Source organism: Canis lupus, chromosome 24 (assembly GCF_048164855.1).
Source record: "Canis lupus baileyi chromosome 24, mCanLup2.hap1, whole genome shotgun sequence".
Taxonomy (NCBI): domain Eukaryota; kingdom Metazoa; phylum Chordata; class Mammalia; order Carnivora; family Canidae; genus Canis; species Canis lupus.
Genome location: NC_132861.1, coordinates 2,346,459 through 2,373,352, shown reverse-complemented (window position 1 = coordinate 2,373,352; position 26,894 = coordinate 2,346,459). Strand labels below are relative to the sequence as shown.

Below are 26,894 nucleotides of genomic sequence, written 5' to 3'. Positions count from 1 at the left end.
AATTTTAAAAAAGATTTTACTTTACAGAGCATATGCATAGGAGCAGGGAGAGAATAGGGAGAGGAAAAGAATAGGGAGAAGGAAAAGAATCTCCAGCAGACTTGGTCCTGAGGAGCCTGACCCCACCACCCTGAGATCTTGACCTGAGCCAAAATCAAGCTTTAGACGACGCCTGACTGACTGAGCCACCCAGGAGCCCCACTAGTTTTTTATATTGAAATAATGAAATAGCAAATGGAGTAAGATATCTGGCATGACTGCACATTGGGATGTCACAGCCCAAGCTGGTCACAGGCTCATGGGCCTGTGATGAGCAAGAACAGACAATAAGTTCCATGTGCACGTTGATAGCGTCTAATTCAGAGACTGCTACTTGGTGCGATACATCTTGTAGAGCCAGCCCTTCACCTACCTAACCACACCAACCAGTGTACCTTTAACTAGCACATCATTGTGAGGAGCCAGCTCAGACCTGAAGAAACAATAGCTAAGGCAAAGTCCTTCAGTGTGGCAGGTTCACTGGTCAAGAAAGTCCTGGGCACACATCCTGATTTTACCGTCAGCAGTCTGGTCGCAGCAGGGGCCTATCTATGTTCAGCCCAAGAAGTTTGTCCTTTTACATGAAGCACCGAGTTCCAGCCCCGGGATCCACCCGGGGTATCTTTCCACTGCATTGCTTCCTCTGATCAAGTGATGTCAAAACTTGGGAGTTGGCCTCAGTCAGTAACATTAGATGCACAATTTTGTGTATATGCACAGAAGGTTGTGAAAAGAGCCTGCTGGCTTGAGTTCTGGCAGTACAATCAGAGCATTTCTCTGCATTTGTGCTAGAGAAGTTTTCAAAGTCATCTGTGCCTGAGCCCCAGGGTTTGGGAGTAAATGGTTTCATCTGTTCTATACTCTGGGCTTTCTATCATGTTTTAAAGAAACAGCTAGAAGGAAGGGAAACCAACCAACCAACCCTGAAAGCTGGACAGACCTGGTGTCTAAACAGATAAACATTAGATTAACCTATCTCCTTGTTGCTACTCTCATTCATTCACTTGCCTTGTAAATGAGTCAGGGGCAAGGAAACTGGGCTTTGTCCTGGCTTTAAAAAGCATTTTAACCATATTAATCTAATCCTAGCTCATTCCTCAGGCATTTTCTAAAAAAAAAAAAAAAAAAGCAAACATGTAAACCTCCAACCAGTGCCCACTTAGAGGACACAATCCTCCCTCTTCAGCAGGGTTGTGAAGAAGGGACAGGAGCTACATGTGGCCCTGAAAAGCCACTGCTCCTTCCACTGCTCCTTCTGCTCCTTCTCCTTCCACCAGCCAGCGCCCACTCTGTGCCCTCCAAGCCAGGACTCTCCTAACCTGCCTTTAGCACAGTCTGTTCTCACGTGAGAGTCAGTATGCCCAAGGATTAATTACTATGCAGGATATAGTTTCAAACATTCCAAAGATGAAGTACCCTGGGGTCATTTATTATCAGGGATTTTACTTGTTCTACAACTAGCAGGGGGACGGTTTCCCCCCGTCTGCCCTCTTCCCCGCAAGGGAAATATCAGATCTTAAGACACCATGCCACTGTGGCTGACAAGGTTTAACTCAAGCTAAACATTAAACACACACACACACACACACACACACACACACACACACAAACCCACTCATAAAGAGCTTATCCTCACAATTAGGAAAGAAAGACACCAAACCATTTAAACATAATTTATGTACATTTATGGCTTTATACAATAATAGCAAAGATTGTTCTTGTGTCTGTAATTACATCAGCATCATCAGGCACTTCTCAGAGAGTATCGGAACAAGAACATGGAATCTGCGCTGTTACTGAACTCGAGTAGTGAAATGCAGGAGGCCATAGCCATGTCCTGACAGGACTCCTAGGGCCAAACCTGACCATACTGCCAGGATCTGTGCACACCACCCGCAGGGAGGAGGCCAAGAGTAATGCAAGGCTGTTTCATTTGCATAAACCACATTGCATTTTTTAATGAATGATTACTCCCAAACCAAAACCACTAGAAAAATTTCTCATTTAAAAGTCAGTTATAAATTAAGAACTCTTAAGAGCTGAATGTGAGAATTTCAAGTTAAGTCTGGGGAAGGGAGAGGGGTGTTGGTAACATATACCCAGGAGTTGAACTCAAGTCCAAATTATATACCTTTGGAAAACTTTTTTTCCATTTTAAGTGTCCTTTTCTTCTTGGTACATTCCATTGATTTACTGCCAACTGGGATACAACATTTGCTAATTAATTTAGACTCTGTCAGTTTGCTGAAGCGGAACTTTGCAAGTACTGCATCTATTACCTAAATATATTCCATACGTCTATATTACGGAAACAATACTTCATATTTAAAATATCAGAATAGCTCTATAATACAATATGCTTTTAATAACAGTACAAACCAGAGGAAATAAATCAAACAAGGCTGCATAGGTGATATCATTTGCACATTTCACAAAGCAATCATGTACAATAACTGATATACTACTTATTCCAGAAAGTCAGTATTCGTACAGAAAAAGAATTACCAGAGGTCACATAATGTTTTTTTTTTTTTTCAAAATAGACAAGGTGCCTTTCACTGGACTTCACTGTACCCCAGAGAGATACCCAAGATTCATGTTAGAATCCCAACACAACAAAGAATTTGAAGGGGAAAAAAAGGTATTTACACAGACTAAGGAGGAAGAAACATCTTTTTAAAAATTACTCTAGGATGTAGTTAAGATTTTAAGAGCGATTTCAGCTGTAGTTGCCTCTTTATTGAACAATGGGGTGTCTAAGGCTCATCGTGTGAGGGCATGGAGGAGGAAAAAAGGTGGACATGGCAACAGGAATAAGAACCCAAGTATTCTGGCACCAAGTTCTATTACATATGCAGAAGGCACTGCTTAGAGGAACGAGGGTTTCCAAAACCAGACATATTTTGGAGTGGCCAACAGTGAAGATAGTTGGAGAGGCGGCTACTGAATGAATCTTCAAAATAGCAGAAGTCACAGTGGAAAGCTTACAATAGAGCTGGCCCTCCTATAGAAAATCTTTCAGAAACACTTGTGTTCTTGTTAAACACGTAGGAAAAACCAAGCCAACAGATCAGCAACTCACATGCAAGACAAAGCAAGTGGGATCTGGGCTAAGTACACAGAAAGAAATCAGAGCCTTCTCAAGAAGTCAAGAGGAACTTTTTAGTGCACCTGCTTCTTTTATTGTGCTGACTTAGGGCATTCCACATGACCTGAAGATACCGATGGACACAAAGCCAAATTAACATTGGTCTGTTGGTTGTAGGTCAGTGCAGAATATTAAAACATCATGATGCAGAATTATAGTTCAGGTTGCTAAGGGCTAAAGAAATTCTCCAATTTTTAACTTACATTGAGAACTTTTAAAATAAATTCAAGAAAACAACATACAGCTGGTGTGTTAGGTTTTCAAATGAATTGATCCAATTTTTAAATAAGCTCTATTCCCTTTGGTAGCCATCTGCACACAGGGACACAAAGCATTCTGCCAATCACTAAAGTCCTATTTTAAGTTTTCCTCCATCCACCTGTGTTTCCACAGTGTGCTAAGTAATCTGTGGGACAGAAGGGAGAGAGGGATTAAGTGTGAGTCTTAACATAATCCTTTGAGGCAGAGCTACAAAACCAACCTCCACCTAGACCAAAATAAGAGCAAAGTAGTATGAGGGAAAACACTTGCTAAAGCTCAACTCAAAAAAAAATAAAAATAAAAATAAAAATAAAAATAAAATAAAGCTCAACTCAAAAAGGTTAAGTTGATCAAAACTCCCAATTTGAGAGAAGAGCACGGTTTTAGACACAGGACTCCTTTTCTGATCCACAAACATCACAAGGCCCCTCAGGAGTAACTGAAATGACACAGCACACGGACATTTATCAGAAGACTCAATGCTCTGGCGGTGCACTCAGATCACGGGATAAGAGGAGCAGATGGAATTTCTTTCAAACACGTACATAAAAACATATTACGTTCTCCTAAACATGAAACGCAAAATGTCCACAACTATACATTGCTCTCTTGCCAAAACAGAGCCAGAAACGTTGAGTATGCAAGTACTAATTACAATGATTTTTAAGATTAGTCAGAAACAACACCAAGTAGCATCCCAAAGTGTAAAACCAGTTAAACACGTATAAAATCAGTACTAATCCAGTTAGAAATACAAAATGAAAATTATGGATGCTGCCTCCAATATCTGGGATTCCACAAATTTACAAGCAGACTATGTAACAAAGTAGACTCTAGTTTTAAGAAAACATTACAGTTCAATATCTATTCCAAAAATGATCTCAAGTCCCAACGATAACATCAAAAATCATTTATCCGGAAATTAGAACCATTTAAATGTTTGTACAAATTTGCAAATAACAAAATAAACAAAAAAATAGAAAAGACCTGTACAAGGCTGGCATTTAAACTATTTTTCCCCGAAAGGTGTTTGACGAGTCCATTATTCAGCAGATTGATAACAGGCTATTGGTTCTCATGTGAATTGTGTGGCTGTGTGAACAGGCCCAAAGCTGTTCCACAGAGGCGCAGGATGGAGGAGAGTTGGTTCTCTGTAGTTCATCTGTTCAGCAGAACACAGGTAGCACAAACCAAAGTTTAACTTATCAAAGACATGAGACCATCACAGTATTACAAGAAGAGTATAAACTTTCCTTGGACCAAATGGATATTTAAAAAATAAAAACAAAAACAAAAATACACACAAATACAATTCTGTAGCTACTGCTTATGTACAAAAACTTGAAAGCACACCAGGATCCGAATGTCTTTTCTGCAATTATATGGTGTAGTGAGTTTGGCACTTCATTGTAATGAAATTTCCAATGGCACAGTCCTTATCTACAGCAGCACATAACCTGCAAACATCGGGCAAACTTCCTGTACAGGAAAAGTGTCTTCACTGCCAAGTCTGACGAAAGGAAAAAAGAAACACTTTTCTCTCTCTTTCTTTTCTTTCTTTCTTTCTTTCTTTCTTTCTTTCATCAAGAAAACGAAAAGGAGGGGTGAAGGACATCTTTGGACTGCTTCTCTCAGTTCCTGCTGTCAGACAATCTGAAGTACTTTTAAGTGTAGCCTAGAAAAAACACACAATGAAAATACAGCCAAATTAAAATCAATTCAATTTAACATTTTAGAGTGACAGACACAGGGGGCAGGGGCACGGTGCTAGGGCTTTTGAAAACAGCTCTGAAATCATTCAGTGGGGAAAACTCTACTTAAGAAAACAAAAAAAGGGATCCCTGGGTGGCGCAGCGGTTTAGCGCCTGCCTTTGGCCCAGGGCGCGATCCTGGAGACCCGGGATCGAATCCCACGTCGGGCTCCCGGTGCATGGAGCCTGCTTCTCCCTCTGCCTGTGTCTCTGCCTCTCTCTCTCTCTGTGTGTGTGACTATCGTAATTAATTAATTAATTAATTAATTAATTAATTAAAAAAGAAAACAAAAACAAAACAACAAAAAACTGCAGTATTTGATTTACATCAAACATATTCATTTATTGACCAGCTACCATCTAACTGTCAAAAATAAATCTTTAAAGCAGTCAGAGAGAGGAAGTTTCCTTATGCTTAAGCTCAAAAAGAAAAAAATTCTGCTGCAAAAGGGACAGAGAATGTATGCTAAAAGATGTTTCTCTGTAAGGAACAGCCAGCTGACATCAAAAAAGTCCCAACTATGTAAGGTATGTGGCAAGGTACCGTGTTCCTATCTTTTAAGCTCTGGCTTCAGAAAGTCTTTTGATATTGGGGTGATCTTACCTGTCCACTAACTCACTCTTAGCCTGACACCCAGCTATGTGTCGTTGTCTTGACGCTGTGCGGGAAGCTTTGGTTGGGCAACACATTGTCAAAGTTAAAATCCAAAGTATCTCCATCCATGAGGTCGTTCCGAATGATGGACTCCATGTCACAGTCCAAGCGCTCAATAAACATGCCATCCAAGTCACTGGGGAGCTTCTCCTGGTGGAGCAGGCCCATCCTTCCATAGCCATTGCAGCTGCTCACAGAGGAGTAGGCTCCCAAGGTGTTCATCTGCATGGGGTGGGACAGAGGCACTTGTAAAGCTGTCTTCACTGGGGCCAAGCGGTTCATACCCGAGGTGTGGGGCATGGTGTTGACAGTGTGGGGCAAGGCACGCCCATTAACTGCAGATGTTGGCTGGCTATGTCCAGGGTGGGTGTGGGAGCTGGGGCTCATCATTTTGTTATGAGATGCCTGGCTGCCATAAGTTGACATGACCGAATTAGGGCCCATCAACACATTCTGACCAAGGACCCGGCTGTTGGGCTGGGTGACCCCAGGATCAACTGCTGTCATAATGTCATTATGGGGAGGAGAATCAGAAGTAAGCAACTCCTTCAAGAGTCCTGGTGCACAGTTATACTGATTCATACCTCCAAAGCTCGATTTGTTGTCCTGAAGTGTTTGCATAGGCATCTGGGGCAAAGGACTCATGCTGGACTGACCATATGTATATTTTTGGTAGTTTGGGCTGGGTGAATTCAGACTGGTGTTTGGCGGTGCAAATGAGTAGCATGGTGTCTGTTGCATTATGGTGCCAGGTGAAGACTGGGTTGAAACAGTTAATGGCGTTGGTGATGAGAGAAGGTTGAGATTATCCAGAAGATTTTCCATATTTTCAGGATTGCTTATCTCAGACAGGCTAGGTAGAGTAGAAGCCATCTTTGCAGCAGACGGTGGGTACACCATAGAATGCACATCGCCATCTCCAAGATCATCCTGTTCGGTCATAATGGGAGAAAGTCTCCCACTAATAGTACTAGCATTTGAGCTAGTTCGAGGGCGAAACGTACTCCAGTTATCAAAGTCATCGTTGCTGTGAGAGCCTGGACTCGCAGGCCACTTAGAAAACTGAGATCCTGGGCTGTCCCCAGCACCCTCCTGGCCAGACTGAAGGGATGCTTTTTTCTTAGCAGCTCTGCCCCGGCTCTTAGCAAATTTACTGTTGTTGTCCATGGAAGCAGCTCTTCTCCGGGGGGATTTTCCACTCTTGCCTCCCTCTGGATTGAGCATCCACCAAGAACTTTTTCCAGTTCCTTCATTCTGCACACGAATGAACTTGCTATGTAGGGACAGATTATGACGAATTGAATTCTGTAAAGCAAAACATCATGTTAGAAACACAGTACTTCTCCAGTTGGAATACTTACTATTCAGTGTGTGTGTGTGTGTGTGTGTGTGTGTAAACACACACAAAAAAAATTTGAAGTTTGTGGTACAGATTTCAACCCATACAGGTTCTGAACTCCACTATAAAAGAGCTCAAACCAGTACAAGAAAAATAGTATCTTATCTTAAAAACAGGATCTGTATCTTAATGAAATGAAGGGACAAAATTAAATAAACATATTCTTATTATAAACATATTCTTTTATATGGCTGTATTTTATAGAGCAATTATAGGAACTGGTTTTAAAACCACTTAAATCTTCGCTTAGTTAGGGATCCCTGGGTGGCGCAGCGGTTTGGCGCCTGCCTTTGGCCCAGGGCGCGATCCTGGAGACCCGGGATCGAATCCCACGTCGGGCTCCCGGTGCATGGAGCCTGCTTCTCCCTCTGCCTGTGTCTCTGCCTCTCTCTCTCTCTCTGTGACTATAATAAATAAATAAAAATTAAAAAAAAAAATCTTCGCTTAGTTAATAATGCTATGCAAATAGCACTCTACAACAAAGTGCTATCAAAAATTCTTTCCATTCTATCACCCCTAAAACTACTGCCAATTCTCTTCAGATTGCACATATGCAATTTACAAAAGTGAGAAGTTTTATATTACTGGGCCCACGTGATTATGGGAAAGAAAGAAGTGAAGCAGGATATATTCTTAGTTTAAGAATTAAAAGCTTGAAAACTACTAAGACTTAGATTCCTTTCTACCTTTCAAGCCCATTAGGCCAAAAAAAAAAAAAAACAAAAAACAAAAAACAAAACAAAACAAACAAACAAACAAAAAAACACCATTAGGCAAACATAGGTAAATATAAGGCAAACGGGATCATAGTTCCTATTTTAGAAAACCGAACTGCCAAAAAAGGGAAAATTTCAATTCTAGTGTTCTTCACTGCCCCCTCCTCCCCAAAATAACCAGTAGTATGCACCACCTAACTCAAGGTCACTGCATCAGAGGTCCTGCTCTGTCTAAAAAGACACGGGGGAGCGAGGGGACACATGGGACGGGACAGGATGGGATGGGATAGTTACAAAGAGCTCTAGACTTCAGTCACTAAGTACAGCTGTTCAATAACTAAATTGTGCCATAAGGATCCCTAACACATAAAGAAAATCAACTTAACTTTGGGAAACTTGCTTGGCCCCTAGATCTTAAGTTTCCTTATCTGTAAAGGAAATAAATAATAGACCCACTTAAGGCTATGCTATGGATTAAATGAGATACAGATTATAAAATGTTCAGTGGTGTCTTGGGCACATGGTAAGTAAGCAGTCACTAAAAAGTAGGTACTAGATTCCAACTTTGAGGGCACAAGAATATTGTCATTATGAGCCCTGCTCACCCTCTTCCTATTCACCGGAGTGTGGGTAGGAGCTTAGGGGTATTACAAACACAAACTCACAACTCCAAACATACACACAAGAGGCCAGAGACAGTCTCAAGCTCCAGTAAAGCAGAAAAGTCAGGATGCAAAGAAGGAAGCCCCAATTTGATTTCTCTAATGGACAAGTGGTGAGACTGTCAGCATCTGGAGAGTCTCCAGGACATACGGAAAAGGAAAAATGGGCTCCAAAGAAGGGACTCCAATGAACTCCTGTCCCTTGCCTTGTAGCGTTTTGTTCCCCATACAGAACAGGGCACATAGGAGACCCTTAGAAACTGCACATTCAGTAGCCTCTGTCATCAGGCCTCTGAGCTGAAGTTCAGGAGCAGGATTTGGGGGTGTCCTAGACACCTGGGAGCAGAGCCTTGTGCAGGACTCCCAAGCCTTCCCTGGCGCCCTCTGGCAACTGGATACAAAGCTAAGCAGTCTGGGCCCCCTGGATATCTGTGGCCCCTCGCCCCAACCACGAAAAGGTTCTGGTAGGATCTGTGGTCACCCAGGGATGCAGCCACAATGCCCACATCCTTATGCCATCAATGTGGTATGTAGATGCTTTTGAGTGCTGATTGCTGCGCCAACAAAAAGCCTTTGCACAGCAGGTTGAGGCCAGGGCTTCAACAAAAACTATGAATACAAGTTCTTTCTTATTAAAAAGAGGTTGAAAACAGAAAAGAAAAATAAATCTCCCTTTCTAAAAAGAGATGCAAAAATCAGAGCAGAGTGAAGCCGGACATCCAGGGCTGAGAAATCCATATTTCAAAATGCCCTCTGACCCTCTGTACTACATTCCACCCAAGGATTGCAACAGAGCAGCGACGTGACAGGCCCTTCTGCCGGGGCATACAGTGAGTGTGGGTCAGATGCAGCCCTGAACAAACAGGAGCTTCCAGGCTGGGTGCAGGGTAGGTGTACAAGTGAATGGTATGCAGGTTTCTCTTGTTCCCTAGACTCTCTTCTTTCTTCTCGCCTCTTGACCTATCCTCAACTCAAGACAAGCTTTGAGGAAGACTTAACTACATATAAGAACCCTTAAAAGAGGCCCAGTACTACATTTCTACACTGGCCTAATTTCATTCCCAGAAGAGTCTCCAAACCCTACGGAATGGTCTTAAACACACACACTTAGTGAATGCTCCAAGAGCCACAGCCTTGTCTCCTGGGCCCACCAACACCAGCAAACCAAGTTCTAAATTTGTCTTTAAAGAGGCAGGCCTGTCCTTGGGATGGACCTGGAATGGAGCCAAGTGCTTGACCCTGTGACATGTTATATAGGCTGAAAATCTGGACGTTTGCACAATATTCCATCATGACTATCTTGTTCTTGGAACACAACAGACACACAGATAAGCCACAAGGAAATCTCTGGAGGAAAGGAAGCTTGACTCCTGTCCCTGTCACATTTCGTTAATGATAAAGGGGGAAGATCCTCCTAGATAAGAGCTTCCTGGCTGTCTGCACTGACTGGTGGAGAGGGTGGTACAGCTCTACAACACACCTAATTAGATCAGGTTGTTTGTAACCGCAATTAGAACACATTTTTAACAAGACTGCAGAATATGTAATGATGAAATCTTTAAAAAGTTCAGGAAGCATTCACAAACTCAGGTGGGATATACAGTAACTCACTCCTTAGACTTGCCCCCTCCTCCAAAAAGGGGGTCCCCGCAGCAATTACCTACTTATCAAAACATCACACTCCCTATTTTTCTAAGAGGACATTTCAGGTCGCTCTTTGAGTAAGAGTTGTCTTCTAACTTTGCCAACAATTAAAAAAAATTTTTTTCCAAACAGGAAAAGGTCTGCTGTGCAGGGCTTGTTACAAAAATTCCTGTTTTTCATACAGCCAGCAGGGCTCTGGTGAAGGGGGCGAGGGGTGGGGTGGGTGGGGGAGGTGAGTAGGCAAGTCTTGTAAAAATGTGTGTTGCTATTAATGGTATTATGTCTGTAGATCCCTGCGGGACAAAGCCACGACCGGAGGAAACTGCAGTTCTCCCATGAATCGTGCCGCAGAGCCACATGCGATTCGTCAGTGCTTGGAGATATTCAGTTCTCCATCTATGAAACAAAGTAGTACCTGAGGAATGAGGCAGGCTGTAAAGACAGAAAACTCAGGCACTGCAAACCACTTACCTAAATCCTGAGTTTTTACATGATGCCATTAGTGCCACCCCTCGCCCCTCAAGACACATCAGCAAATTTCCTCTCCACCAGCTATATTTCTCTGCAGCCTGGGCTTTTTACTAATGCTAAGCTGGATTTCCTTTGCACATACCCTCTCTGCAACCTGCTCCCAGACCTTCCCCCAAGCAAGCACATTCTTCTTGGGGAGCTTGACTTGAGGAACCCAGTAGGCCATATTGGGGGCAGGAGTAGCTGCACAAGGTATGTGCTTGTTTGTCCACCTGTTTCTAACTCCCAGGTGTTTGACTTCATGAGATCTTAAAGGGCAAGGGCTAAAGTATGTTTTTATTTCCTAATCTTAAAGCGCCTAGCAGACGCACTGTGCATACACACATACACACAACTCTGCACACAGGACAGAGTCAATGAATGTTTATTGACTGACATCCCAAACAAACTACAAGAAAGATGTAGTCTCTTACACATCTTTGATCCATCTGTTCATGTACCAATTCGTGCCAAATAATATTTACTGGGACCTATTTTGTGCTAGCTAGATGCAGTGAAGGACAAGAGAAGGAATTAGGCAGAGGCTGCCCTCGAGGTGTTTTATGATCTACCTGGGCAAGAACAAGTCCGCCTAAACAGCCACTGGAACAGAAAGTGACTCACAAACAACTGTCTAGGAGCACTGACATTTTCCTGCCAAAGGCCACCCCCCCACCTCCTCCTCCAACTTCTCTCTCATCCCAAATGTCCCTTCCTTCTGGAATCATCCCATCCTACAGCTCTCTAACACAGGACCTTGTTTACTCACCACAATTACGATTCTGCTATGTGTGGTCCCTTGGGGGTGTGTCTGGCTCCCCACTACACTGTAAGCTGCATGAGCTCAGGACCTGGTCTGTCTTCTTGTACACTGTATCCTCACCGCTCCATCACCAAGAGGCACTCAAGTATCTGTTGAATGGATTAATAGGTTCTACATTTACAGGGTTGTTGTGGAGATGAAATGAGATAACACGTGTAAAGTGCTTACCTCAATCAATATTAGCTGTTGTTACTATTAGGATAATGGTATCTATAAAATAACACGTCTGTGTTTTAAAGACTTATCTGTATTATAGCCACTAGTCTTCTTTATGATCATACTTTGCACTGTTGCCACTTAACGTAAGGCTTTTACATGTTAGGTACTGGAAAAATAAACCAATTTAGGGGTAAGAATAAGGTGTTTTCTCTCTGCACTAGAGAGTGTCTTGGGTGCTGTGGATAGATGTGGATAATGAAGGAATTCAGATATCAAAGTTGGTCTATTACTACCCTTACCAGTGAGTGTCACAAGAATCCTGAAGTTTCCTAAAGGTGTTGTCACGGAGCCTTGCATGTGGGCATCACACAGAGTTGCGGGTTCTCCATGCTCTGGACCCCAGCCAGTGTGTGATGGGGGGAGCAGTAGCAGGGATTACACAGGCCACAGTCAACAGACCAGTCAGGTGGCTCCTCAGAGGGGTGGTTACGACTGAGCCCTGCTAGTCACCCGCTTCCCTGGCAGAAAGAAGCCAGGCTCTGAGACTGGCCCCTGGAAACCCTGAAGACACAGGACAGAAACTGCCCTTCCCCAGGATGCTCCCAGCTGTACTATCTAAAGCAATAATCAGAGAGCCACTGAAGCACAAGCAAGAAGAAATCCTCATTCCTTTCATTTACATTTTTAAACTCATTTTTAAATCTCTATTTGCAAATGTGTTGTATAATATATGTAATGTATTGTACAGTACAAATGAATAAATGTAACACTGGAAAAGTTATGTGATTTTTACAAAAACTTTTAGAGACCACTAGTCTACTAGATGCCTGAACAAGGAAAATCAAGGGAGCAGAACTAGCCCTAGAGTCAAGTCTAGCAAACGCCTTGGCCCACAGACCTGGGCTGAAGGAATGGTCTTATCTAGGCCTCAGTTTGCACCTCTCCTCCCCTGCCCTGCCCTGGGCTCCTTCTGGATCACTTCTAGGTACTTTGGACCCTCACGACCCTGAATTCTGCCTTCTGACTCAAACTGCCAGTTTGGCTCCATCTAGCCTGTCCATTAGTGTGTGTGCAGACCACTACCTCTCAGCCATGGGTCTTGCCATCACTCTTTTTTTCTGCTTGGCAGTTTTAAGATCACTCTGGTCTTTGTGTTTAACCAAAAATAAAACATAACCATCAACTTATATTGGCCTTCATACTTTATGTCTGCATTTTACTTTATACACGAACTACTTCTAATACTTCATCTCATTCCACACTTGGAAGATCCCTATAAAGCAGATATTATTGGCAGCCTTGGATTAGAAATGGGGAAACTGAGGGTCAGAAAACAGATTGTCTAACTAGGACCCAGACCAAGGTTTCATGAGTGTGCGTGCAACACTGGTGCCAGGTAGAAAAACCACCTCCTTGGCTTCGTTGTCGTTAAGAAAAATCAAAAGAACATAGTTAAGACTAAGGTTATAGGAATGCATCTTGAGGGAGTGGAAATAACTGTTTATAAATACTAATTTACAAAACTCATCTTCTGCCTCACTAGGTAAAAATTTACAAAATATGATCTACTTTTAATTCTAATGGGTTACTGCTTGTTAATGCAGGAAACCATAGCAGCTGAAGTGTGAATTTCAGCATCGCCCTGGGGAAAGCGTGTGCAAGGAGGCTGTGGGGACCCACAGGAAAATGGAAAGGCCCCTGAAGCCCCTGCAGCCTAGAACTGCCCATCACCCTGCCACAGGGTGGGTGTGAGCAAGTTACCAAGGCAAACAAAAAGAACTTCAAACTAAGACACTGGAACACATGACTAAATGAACTTGTTGTTCTAGAAATTCTAGAAATTCTTTCAAAATGCTAGACAAACTAGATTTTTCCAAAAGCATTTTATCTAAATTTCTGTGAACTCTGTCAAAGCATGCAATTGTTTTGTAGGCTCCTAGCATGGGCTTGACTCCCTCCTCCTGCTTCCTCTCTTTTACACCAGCTCTTCCTGCACATCTACGAGTGAAAACCAAGGAGAAAGTAGAAATAATCTCTATTCAACAGAGTTGCCATTAGAGTTGCTAATAAAACAACTTTGTAAAATAATCCATTTTGCTTGCAAACAGAAGGAAATCATGTGACCGTTTTGCCAATTGTTCTTTTTACAAGTGATGTCAATAGACATGCTATCACTAGCATATAGATTCAACTTTGGAATGTATTGTAATAGAAGATCTGCGGTGAATAGCTCATCTACATGCTTACAACACATTAGGCTCCAGCAGCATTCAGCTCTTCTTCCAAAAGGTTTCTATCATTTCCCAGAACCTGTCCTGCTTGCCTGGACACCAACTGATGCCATAGTCCACTATCATCCCAGGTCTGCACTAGGACACAGGCTTCCCCAGTGAGCCCAGGGCTGTTAAGAAAGGACTCCCCAGCCTCATAAAATTTGTACTCTAGAAGACATGAGAAGGTCATCTGGCCTAACACCTTCATTTCATATCAGGGAAAATAGGGAAAATAGAATTAAGAAAGATTAAAATGCAGATGAAAAACTTCTAAGTGTTCATTTACAAAACGCAGAAGCACATGGGGCTTTATTCCTAGAAGAAATGTAAAACAAGACTGAAGAACGGGCAACATCCCTCCCCTAGCCAAACCAATTCTTAGCTATAGATTCTCAAATGGCTATAGATACACATTTAGCTCTAAACAGCTTTCTCTCTGACTCAAATCCTTCCAAAGAAGGAAAATATGACTACATTAAAGAACCTCCAACAAAAAAAAAAGCATGTGGGAGATTATGCTCTTATGTAAAACCATACCAAAAAGACAAATATAAGAAGTCATGAGCACCATAAGAAGTTTCATGTTTTCGGGGAAGCACACAGAGAGGCAGAGCCCAGAGTCAGGCTCATCACAGGACTGCCTTGAGTGAGTGCTTTGATCTTGCTAAGCCTTAGTCTCCCCATTTGTGAAACAGTAATTACACAAGATTCTTACATAGGATGCTTAGGGACTAAACAGCATAATATACATGGAAAGCACTTAAATGTACCCCCTGGACACAAAGCTGAGGAAATAAAGGTTGGCTATTTTGTGATAGGAAGCAAAGGGATATATAAACAGGAATTTTAAAGCTCTCATGAATGGTTATAACTTGATTAAAAACCATTCATCATTGGGCAGCCCCGGTGGCCCAGCAGTTTAGCACCACCTTCAGCCCAGGGTTTTGATCCTGGAGACCCCGATCAAGTCCCACATCGGGCTCCCTGCACAGAGCCTGCTTCTCCCTCTGCCTGTCTCTCTCTCTCTCTATCATGAATAAATAAATAAAATCTTAAAAAAAAAATTCATCACAAATTTCCTGTTTAACAGGCTGCCAGCCTTCCTCAGACTTGTTTCCATGTCCTCACAACTGAGCTGCAATCCTTTATTTTAAAAAAAGATTTTATTTAATTTGAGAGAGAGAGAGAGAGAGAGAGAGAGAGAGAGAAATGGATTTCCCACTGAGCAGGGAGCCTAGCCTAGCTCAAGACTCCATCCCAGAACCAGGGGATCATGACCTGGGCCAAAGGCAGGCACTTAACCGACTGAGCCATCCAGGTGCCATGCAATCCTTTTACAGAAAAATTGTTTTCTCCCCTTAAGAGGATTTTAAATGCAAAAATGTGATTATTTAACTAATGTGTTCTGCTGGCGTTTTGGAGGACCTATGTCAGAACACACATATGCCCATGAGGTTGTTCAAGAAGAAGGAGACAGACCAGTTGACTGATGACAGGTTACATTCAGGAGGGCAATTATTAGAACAGTGCTTTTTCTCATTTCTTTTCCCACACTAGTTTCTCACCACTGTTTACTTTGCGGAGAACAAAGTCTATGAGAGCCTTGAAGAGGTAGGGGATTTCAAGAATATATTGCAAGACAAAATTATTTGGTAAAAAGGTGAGTTACAAGTGAATGGGACCATTGGTGCTAGGAAACAAAGAGGGAAGCCAGAGGCACCCTCAGCCCTGAAGGAAGGACAAGGAGAAAACCTTGCAATGCAGAAAAAAGAAGACATCCCAGGATGCAAGGTGATGCTTGCCTGATCTTTGATAAGCTCTCATATTAGACAAAAGCCTAAAAATTTCAGGACAACATGCCGGTCAATAATCTCATTGGCTTAGGATTTAAGAAAAAAATTTTCAGAGAAAGAACAGAAAATTTACTTAATGATAACAAAACTACCCCAAGCTTTTATTTTTTCAGAAGGTCATTATCAAAAAGAAGCACAATGCTTCCCTTTGCTGTGTCCTACAACAAAACCCCTTAATTTTCAGAAGGTGAAAAGGAAAAAAAAGTCTTTCCTTTATCATTTAATGGCCCATGCTTTACATACTATGAGAAACTAGAACTACAAAAGACAAAATGCCAAAAAATGCAGTTAAGATCGAAACCTTAGATACAAGCATCTTTCCTCGTGTCTCAGATCACAGGACATTTATCTTAATCACTCTTCTACAACTTCCGTAGAAGTTGCTAATGTTTAGAAAGTAAAGTCCAGAAAACAGACACTACCTCATGCTGTCATATACTTAGGCCTGATCACATTGCCACAAAAATCCAACAAGGCCACTCTCAAATGAGTGTCATCAACTCTAGCTAATTAGGTCCCAGTGGTGGATACAGGGACTAAATTTCATTTAGCTAGAATTCTCTTAAATGTGTGTGCCTGTTTTAAGAGATCTATGGGCTAAGGATTTCAACGTGGAGCTCGTTTCTCCTGGGATTAATGGACTTTCTGTGCAGCACGTAGGCATCCCTGGCGACCCTTTAACCCATTCACCTCCTTCCCCAAGGAGGCACAGAGATGAGTCTTGCCAAGTCCACAGCAGAAAGCTTCAACCCTGCCCCCCTGCACCCCTGCCCATTTAGGTGATCTAAAGGAGCCTAACCTTTCTGAAACTTTTACCTATCCATCTATTTTCAAAATGATTTATCTGAGAGAGAAAGAGAGCACAAGAGTGGTAGAGGGGGGCTGTTGTGAGGCGGGGGGGGGGGGGGGGGGGGCGGGGGCATGGCGGCACAGGCTCCCCGCTGAGCACAGGGGCTCAATCTCAAGACCCTGAGATCTTGACCTGAGCAATCAAGAGTCAGACGCTTAACCAACTGAGCCACCCAGATGGCCCATAAAACTTCCATTTAATTAACTCCTCAGAATATGGACTTTTTTCTGCTCCTGCCTAATGATTATCTCAGACACACAGGGCCACACTGTAACATAATGCTACGAGAAAACTCATTTGTTGCTGAAGTGATCCTGCTGTTTTCTAATGAAAATTTCTGTCTATTTTATAGGCCATACCATTTTTCTCATCTTCAGTGGCTCATAAATGCTCTACTTTACAATGCAATTAACTACATTTGGCTACTAAAAGGATAACTACTGATGTATTTATCAGATTAAGGTAAAACAAAATAAAAACAAAACACTTCAGAATTTATTTTCTTCTGATAACTCAAATTAGGCATAAAATGAAACACAGCATATAATACTTTGATCAATTTTCAAGTTTTCTAAGGTTATTAAAGGACCAAAGTGAACATTAAAATAATCTGTTGGGGTTAGTGATGAGCCCATTAAACCTGTTCATGTTAGGTGAGTGTATATTCAGGGTATGTGCCCAAACTGTTTATGAGAGCCAATGAAAAATTTTATGAACTGAATATAAATTCAAAGGCAAGAACACTGAAACTTGGATGGATTACAATCTCTAGGATAACATCCCATCCACAGAATGTATGATCTAGAATTGTTTTTGTACCCTAAACATGTTGTTCACTGTCTGGAAAATCTAGGGAAAAATGAACCCACTGAATGCATAATCTATTTACCAAGAACTGCTACTCTTAGTAAACAGAATTTATTTATTTATTTTTAAGATTGTATTTATTTATTCATGAGAGACACAGAGAAAGGCAGAGAGAGAGAGAGGCAGAGACAGGAGAAGCAGACTCCAAGCAAGGAGCCCGATATGGAACTCAATCCTAGGATCCTGGGATCACACCCTGAGCTAAAGGCAAATGCTCAACCACTGGAGCCACCCAGGTGTCCCAGTAAACAGAATCTAAAAGTATGAAGTCAAAGTGGTTTTTTTCCCCTATTTTGGAACTGAAATATAACAAATACAGATGATAAGAATGGAAAGAAAGGGCAAAAATATAATACTCTGAATTATAGATTATTTGCAAAGCAAAGTTTTCTTAGTTATAAAGAATCTTGAAGCTAGCATGCTTGCCCAATACTCTGCGCTAAGGGGCCCAAAGCAACAATGATTTGTGGCTGCAACACATACATTTTTTTTTCATTTGGGGGCAACCTCACAAAAATTCTTGTCCCTAATCAAATAGCTATTTAAAAAAAAAAAAAAAAAAAAAAAAAACAGAATCACTGGCTGACCTAATATTAGCAAAACCATTTGGACCCATCTGTGTTATGATAAAGAAAAATCCTCCCTGCCGTGGGAGACTGGGCCCAAGCCAGGGAGGTTTCCAAGCATCCTGCCGACATCCGGATCCAATTCAGCAAGCAGACCATAGAGACCCTACGTCTGCCGCATTAACAGCCCCAACTCTACATACCTTCTTTCCAAATAACTGAGGCTTCTTCAGCACCACCAGGAGCCCAAAAGAACCCCAAGTAATGTTTCAGAAATGCAGCTTTCGTTGTTACCTAAAGGCCTACAAATATCATAATCTTCAAGGCCTCCCACAATGTGTCCACCCTAAAACCACACCTGCCCACCAGCACAGATCCTCTGCCCTAACGTGAGGCTACATTTCACTTCTCAAACAGCATTTGTACACAAGGCTCTCAAGGCAAAGTACTGTGCTCACTTGTAAGACCAGCTTTCCTCCCCAGTGTAAACACCCAGGCTGTGAACAGCAGCAGCCCTCTCACTTCTGCATAATCATGGACACTCCACCAGAAGGAAGCACATTTAGGTTAGTGGTGGTCACAGATCTGCAACCTGTCAGGCCTCAGGTCAAGGTGATGGGTCAGTCCTGGGAGAAAGGACTTTGCCAAGATCATTCTTGGGTTCAGTGGATGTTGGAAGGCCCTCAGCTCCAAGCTGAGTCTGCCCTTGAAAAAAGATTTAGATGACCTGGGGACATTGCACTATGAATCCTTTGTGTTTCATAGTTTTTGAGCTCAGCTAGTTAGGCACATCCTTATTCCAGAGAAGAGAGAAAGCCAGGCAAGACAAAAAGGATCCCCAAATCACCTGAGGATCCCCACCTGAGCTGATTAACAAACCATACGTACCACCTAGAAAGTTTTCCCTGCATTAAACTTTTTACGCTAATGCTGCAGTTTCAACTTATGTCCTCTTTGGAAACATGAACACTGCACCCAAGAATTAAAAGTACAAGACCCTGCTTATAAATCTCCAAAGACAGAAACCTCACATCTACATTGAAAAATTCATCCAAAGTGAGTGATGTGCACTCATTACACATTATGCTCATTCACTGTTTGAGGTGGAGAAAGCAAAGGGAGAATTTTGTACAGCTGACTCTACCTTGAATACTTACAGGGAAACCAGCAAAGGAAAAATTAATAAACGAACCATTTCCCACAATGATTCAAAAACCCATGAAAAATTAGAACTTCTTGCCATAGTCCAAAATTGGAGATACACGATACACCTTAAACTCCTCTTTGGAACTCCGTGCTCACTCTTCTCAGTGTTACCACTTTGCATTTCCTCCAAAAGGGAACTGTGAATAGTAACCACCGTACCTGGAATCTTGCACACAGTACAAATGTTCTACAACTCTCCCTCACAACTGCGTTCAAGGATCCTGAACCACAGCTAGGATTTCCACCAACAATATATATAGTATATTCAGGGATGCCCTCTTCTCTACTTTCTTTAAAAATTATGTGTTTGCCAGTAAGGTTCAGTTAATATTAAGGGTCTTCCCAGAAGCCAAGTCCTTATTTGGGTCCAAGTTAGGTGGGTATGACATGACAAAGTAGATAGTGCCTCCGTGCCTCGCCATCATATAACCCAATGGAGCACTGTGAAGACTGAATGGGCGCATGTTTGGAAACCACACTGAATATTCAAAGTATAAAAAGATGCTAATAATTTCCAATTTATGAGAGAATTCTTCTGTAAATTCTTGATATTCTTTTTTTTTAAGATTTTAATTAATTTATTCATGAGCAACACAGAAGAGGCAGAGACAGAGGCAGAGGGAGAAGCAGACTCCCTGAGGGGATCCTGATGTGGGACAGGATCCCAGGACCCAGGGACCACGCCCTGAGCTAAAGGCAGCTGCTCAACCACTAAGCCACCCAGGCATCCCTAATTCTTGATATTCTAAAACAAAAGTAGTAAGGATTTCTAAAGTTATCACCCCTGTTATCACAGATATTTAACTATAAACATTGACATTAGTCTAACAGACTGCTTCATCCAGCATGTCACCTCCTCTCAAAGGTCACTTTTCTCTAAACCAATGCCAATCTCTTTCGTATTTATTTTTATTACTGAGAAAAGTAATTTAGTAAATTCTGACAACCTAGTTAAGATTATAATGGAGCTTAGAATCTTAGGTTGAACAAAGTTTGAAATAATTGTTTTTTAGTGCCACCCTAGCCCCAGAAGATAAATTTTACATTGTAACCATTTTTAGAGCCCACAATTCATTTCTATTTAACAGTTCATGGAAACAGACACCAATATATTGGATAAATATTTTAGTTCTCAAAGTAGCCAAACAGTAAACTAGAATATCATACAATTTTAGAGCAAAACATTACTTTTCTAGGTGTGTGTTATGTACGTCTCTCTCACATACACACACACCCGACTGTTCTAAAAATATCACAGGGTGAATCAGGGCTGGAATAGAACATGCTCAGTCAATCCCAGCCCAGCACCAGGGCAGTGTACCAAGAAGGAAAGGTCTCACAGGATCTGGAGTTGGTTGTCTTTATTGGGAATAAAGATAAAATTTTATTTTTATTTTATTTTGTTGTATCATCCAAAGTTAATCAAGAAACTGAGCAAAGCCTAGTTGAAATCAGTCTAACGTAAACTATTTAAATCTACCTACAACTCAGAAATTAACGTACTTACATTCACGGGTCAGTAACATAAATTAGGGTCTTGAAACATGGCCAAATCAAGAACAATCAATGTAATTTTCATTCAGCAAGTACCTATTGAGCCCCCGCTGCATACTAGGTACCCTAGAAACAACAAAGCAGCATGATGCTGCTCTTCCCTGCTTCCAAGGGTTTTTCATGACTAGGTATACATGGCTGACAACATAGCAAAGCCAAGATTTGGATTGCTGGATAAAAAGGGAAAGGGATTCTTTTTTTTTTTTTTCTTTTTTTTTTTTCTTTTTTTTTTTTAAGATTTCATTTATTTACTCATGAGAGAGACAAAGAGAGAAAGAGAGAGGAAGAGAGGCAGAGCCACAGGCAGAGGGAGAAGCAGGCTCTATGCAGGGAGCCCGACGTGGGACTCGATCCCGGGTCTCCAGGATCAGGCCCTGGGCCCAAGGCGGCGCTAAACCGCTGAGCCACTGGGGCTGGTCAGGGAAAGGGATTCTTAATGTGAGGGCAGAACATGAATCAAAGCTCACAGGTATACCATGTGTTAAACTAAAAACATGTTTTAGCGCCGCCTGCAGCCCGGGGTGTGATCCTGGAGACCCCGGATCAAGTCCCACGTCGGGCTTCCTGCATGAAGCCTGCTTCTCCCCTGTGTCTCTGCCTCTCTCTTGCTCTGAATGAATGAATGAATGAATGAATCTTTAAAAAAAAAAAAAAAAAAAACTAAAAACGTGTTCTAAAACCAGAGAGACCCGGATTTGGACTCAAATCCAGCCCATATACTGCGAGGACTCCTATCCAAGTGACATACAATCTAACAGTATTTATCTTGCTGAATCACTGTACTATGTTCAGTATGTACAAAGTGCCCAATAAATATCAACTAAGTAATATTTGTTAGAAAAAATGTTAAGCACTAACAAAACATGTTTAGAGAAGTCAGAAGAGGTAAATGTGGCAGTGTCTGAGTTCAGACATAGAAAGGGAGAAATATGGTGCAAGACACTTTCAAACACTAGGAGCTGGAAGCTTGTATTGCATCTGATATGCAACACACAGGAGGAGTAAATGAAGATCAGAATAATGAGGGAGGTGCCAACCTATCTCCCTACAAGATGGTGGGAAAGAAGAGTCTGTGTCCTGCTTCGAAAGCAAGAGGTTTTTTTGGTTGTCCAAAAATGTAAATATGTGTGGGTGTCTGTATTTTAATGTGCATATCAAACTTTTGTTAACAAGCAGAAACATCATTGGGGAAGTGCAGTTTTGATACAGTTCTTCCCCACCCTGAAGGTGTCCTGGTTCTACCCCTAAGGGAAGTGGGGAGAGGTTGGTGTGCAGAACCAGCCCCACAAGTGTCATCTTATCTTTAGGACCTGATCTATCTATCTATCGGGAAATGATGGGGTTTTACACTTGAAGCAGCTGTTCGGCTTCTGTCTCATGACTTGAATGCTACTTGGTTGTTTTGGAACTCATGGCATAATCTCTGACTTTTTCATAGTTACAGGAGGGCAGGATCCTGAGGCAGGAACCATTGTTTTCAAAACAAATTTTAAAATTCTCCCTTCGTGAAGTCTACCGTGTTTTCATAATTTCATCCATCGTTCACAACATTTGGCATACAAATTCAGTTCTCACTTTTTGAAAGGTTTATTTTTGTTTCGTGAGGTCATTGTCTGGTCTCAACCATAACATCTTTCAGGTTGGTTTTGAACTGCTGAAGGGAAATTAAAGGAAATAATGCCCTACAATGTAACCATGGACTATTTGACATAAACACAGATAAAGCTACAACAAATTATTCACTGTTAAGTCAGTGCCCTGGTGGGTGCATGTGAAGTCCAGAGCCAAAAATAGCCACTACAGCTGGACTACAGTGATTGAGGGTTACCTGAGATTGGAATCTGGCTGTCTGATTGTCCCACACACAATACTCCCTCCCATGCTCATGAAAGGCCACACACACACAAACTAAAGAGATCTAAATGTTGGGAACTTAATTTTTAATGGTTAATTATCCCATCAGAATATGATTGTAAAAGCACACGATTGTGGACATAAACCCTATCACGCTTGGCCAATCCCATAGGCTTCTCTTCTTCCATGTCACAGATGCCCTGCCCTCTACCTGCCTCCTGCCTCCTTTCCCTTCTGTCCCAAAGCAGTTTAGTGCCACCCAACTTACAACCAGGTTTAAAAGTCACAACATTACAAGCAAACAAAGAAACAACAGCAGATAGTGAAAACATTTTGTAAAACCTAAGTCACACAAGTTGTCATGCTTTCTCTGACCACTTTTCTGAAGGGCCAGCTAAGGAACATTTGCTGAGAGGAAGATCAAGCCTTAGGTTGTTAACTTTCTCATCTATTTCACGGCACCTTCTCCCAGCCATTCGTCCTACTGAGATCATTTTATTCTTCCCACCAAAACAGAACCAAACAAAACACTTCCAGTTTTTTGGAAACATCTTCTGATTTTAAAATACAACTGTACTGTAAACTTTTGATCTGCACTCAATTCCAGGAAGAGCTTAAGGAAGAAAGCTGGTAGATCCTTTGCCCTTATTGAGGGAGGGAGGGAGGGAGGGAGGGAGGGAGGGAGGGAGGGAGGAAGGAGGAGAAGGGAGAAGGGAAGGATAGAAAAGGAAAAAAAAAAAGGCATCAATCAAGTGTGATATCCAAGATCAGTTCTAAAGAGCTGGACTTGCTTCCCTGGTTGGAGATTTCAATACAAAGTAAGCCATTATTTCTCCCTGGTTGGAACAATTTACTTCAAAATAAGAGTTTTGTGAGAAGTTCTGCTTCTGCTGAAAGGAAGGAAGAGAGCTGATTAATGAGATGGCTGCAGAATCTGCCACTTGCACATCACAAGTGGCATTTTATCATCATATCCCCCCCCATCATGAGCCAATCTAGCATGAGTAACAAGGGCAAAGTTGAATATTAAATATTTTTTCAAGATTTTCTTTATTCAGGGATCCCTGGGTGGCGCAGCGGTTGAACGCCTGCCTTTGGCCCAGGGCGCGATCCTGGAGACCCGGGATCGAATCCCATGTCTGGCTCCTGGTGCATGGAGCCTGCTTCTCCCTCTGCCTGTGTCTCTGCCTCTCTCTCTCTCTCTGTGTGACTATCATAAATAAATAAAAAAATTTACAAAAAAAATTAAAAAAAAAAACGATTTTCTTTATTCATAAGAGACACCGAGAAGAGAGGCAGACACACAGGCAGAGGGAGAAACAGGCTCCAATGCAAGGAGCCCGATGTGGGACCTGAACTCAGGAATCCAGGATCAGGCCCTAAGCCAAAGACAGGCACTCAACCGCTGAGCCACTCAGGCATCCCTTAATATTAAATATTAAAGAAAAGCTGGGGGTAGGTGTGTTGATGCAGATGGCTTCATACGGGGAATGTGCTTTGTCAAATGTGTGCCAAGATGCATCAGCATGCTGTTCTGGGTCCAAATTTCTTTTTTTTTTTTTTTTTTTTTTTAAGATTTTTAAAAAATTTATTCATGAGAGAGAGAGCGAGAGAGAGAGGCAGAGACACAGGAGGAGGGAGAAGCAGGCTCCATGCCAGGAGCCCGACGTGGGACTCGATCCCGGGACGCCAGGATGGCGCCCCGGGCCAAAGGCAGGCACTAAACCACCGAGCCACCCAGGGATCCCCTGGGTCCAAATTTCTTAAGTGCATCCTTGCCCATCAGGGCAACTGTCATTCAGGTTACAGTTCATGGACCTTTACCTGACAACACTGACAACTGGTCCTACAACTGGTCCTAGAATGCTGATCCTGTCAATTAAGAGCTTTCCTGTGTTCTGGGTAAGAGCCTATTCCATAAAGCTTCTCCTGAACTGACAAGGACATGATGACAAGGATTCCCCATGGCCAGCCTCCTACTCCACTCCCAGGGGAACCTTTATTCCCAAAAGCATCATCCCCAACTACTGCCATGTAACAGCATCCCCTGGACTTTCCCTCTAGGTCTCCAAAGATTAGATTTTCCTCTAAGCACTGAGGTCTCCTGGAACATCTCCAAAGTAAACCCAGGAGAAAGCAACACATTAAGAGCATAGTGAAGCATTTTAAGCATGTGCTCCAAACAACCATGATTCCTCTCAAGGTGAAGGGAACTCACTGAGAACATAGAATTGGGACCTGTCACAAAAACATACAGGATCCTTCATGTTAATACACAAAGCAAAGCAAAAACAAAACACCCTTCCTTAGACTTTTTGTTTCATGTTTATGTTTTTAACATATACCCCCTACACACATACATACATACTTCTCTGACACTTCTTGATAGATTATGCTGTGAAACCAACGTTTAGAGGCACCCACTTTGGAAAATGCTGTCCTGGCAGCAAGATGGTGGTCAAAAGGAAGACCTCTGTCTATTTGTATATAGGACCTTGGACAAATTTTACATCCTGTACGTCTGGGTTTTTCATGTCTACAAGGCAGAGAAAATAATGTCTGTCCTGACTGCTTCACAAAAGAGTCATAATGGATACTACTGCTTCAAAAAGCATCAATCAAGTACTATGCATTTGTGAGATTTTAGGATTGTGCCCGAGGCGAAAGGGGGCATTAACCTGAAGCTGCAGAGCTGCACCAAGCTTCCTACCAAAAACCCAGCTGTCCCAATCTACCTTGGAAAAAAAGCCCCCGTATTCTGTGAACCACACCTCTTGCTCTTTAAAGAATGAAGGAGACACAGACTGTCCAACCAGATCAGATTGCTCGGCAGGAAGGAGGTCTTGCACAGGCCCCTCCCCGTAACATCAAATAGCTTAATAGTCAACAACAGTATCTTCAAAATACACAAAGCAGAGCTACCAGGGGAGAAGAATGGGCCCACTCTTACTTCATCTCCACATCTCTTCCACCTCCCTAAATGCTTTTGTGAGGGGAAGAGACAGACAAGGTAGAGGAAGCAGAAGAGAGGGGGAAGAGGAAATGGGAGGAGAGCAGTAGGCTGATTTGCTCAGAAGACAGCTGAAACAAAGAATCCTGAGCCTTCTCAGTGGGTCAGGAAAACACTTCCGCTTTGGCTGTGACACAGCTCCTCACACTTTACTGTGATGAGAGCTGAGGGACAGTTTCTGGGGACACAGAAACAGAGCCTGCAACACAGTCTCTCCCATTAGCACAGCAAGTAGCAGAACTAGTGTAGAACTAGACTGGGCAAAAATAGCGACTACAATTGGAAAATCTGCATACGACATTTGACAATGAATGTCAATTATAATGTCCCTGAAACCTCCAGTACATGCTTTTTTTTTAGAATTTGGAACTAATATAAATATTATTTCTTTTACAAGATATTTTAGTGAATATAATGATGGTGTCTTTGGATGGTGACTGTAATGGGAATTTTCACTTTCTGGTTTACCTTTGCATGTTGTCTTTTTTGCTGCTGTTGCTAAAAGAAAGAACATATATAACTTCTATAATCAGAATAAAGCTACATCCTTTGGGGGTGGGGAGTGGGGATGGAAGACAAAAAACCATGTCTATTCTTCTTTTAGGCAGTCATTCATTCAAAAATAATAAAAATAACATATCACTGATTTCCTACCAAGTGCCAGAACCTGTATACACACACACACACACACACACACACACACACACACACTTACATAATCAAATAAGATGGAGTTTACAAACCATATCCTAAGATTTTTGTTTTTCAGGAAACAATAGTTCTTTCCTTAAGAAGGAAACGGAAAATCAATAGTGTGACACAAAATTGGTAGGGTACAGTGGTTAAGGAACATGGGCTTGTTATCAGACGAACCTGGAGTCTAATCCAGTCCTGGGACTTAGCAAATACTAGACCTTGGCTGTGTCACTTAACCTCTCCGTGCTTCAATCGCCTCATCTGCAAAATGGGAATAATAGTTGCCACTACAACAGATTTTTATGAAGAATAAAATCAGATAATCACACACAAAGCACTTACTTACAAAAGTACGAAATTTCAAGCAAATGTCTAGGCTCTGACTACAGGCAAAGTAG

The 26,894-nt window shown here is 42.1% G+C and overlaps 1 protein-coding gene across 1 annotated transcript in view; it reads right to left on the bottom strand.

Moving 5' to 3' along the window:
• Positions 1-1,701: 1,701 nt before the first annotated feature.
• FOXO1 (forkhead box O1) overlaps positions 1,702-26,894 on the bottom strand; it is a 104,151-nt gene continuing 78,958 nt past the window's right edge. The window contains exons 2-3 of the mRNA XM_072797262.1: positions 5,804-7,159; positions 1,702-5,123 (exon numbers count right to left, since the gene is read on the bottom strand). Of these exons, the coding sequence (XP_072653363.1) occupies positions 5,822-7,159 (1,338 nt within the window). The 3' untranslated portion in view covers positions 1,702-5,123; positions 5,804-5,821. The remainder of the gene's footprint in view (positions 5,124-5,803; positions 7,160-26,894) is intronic.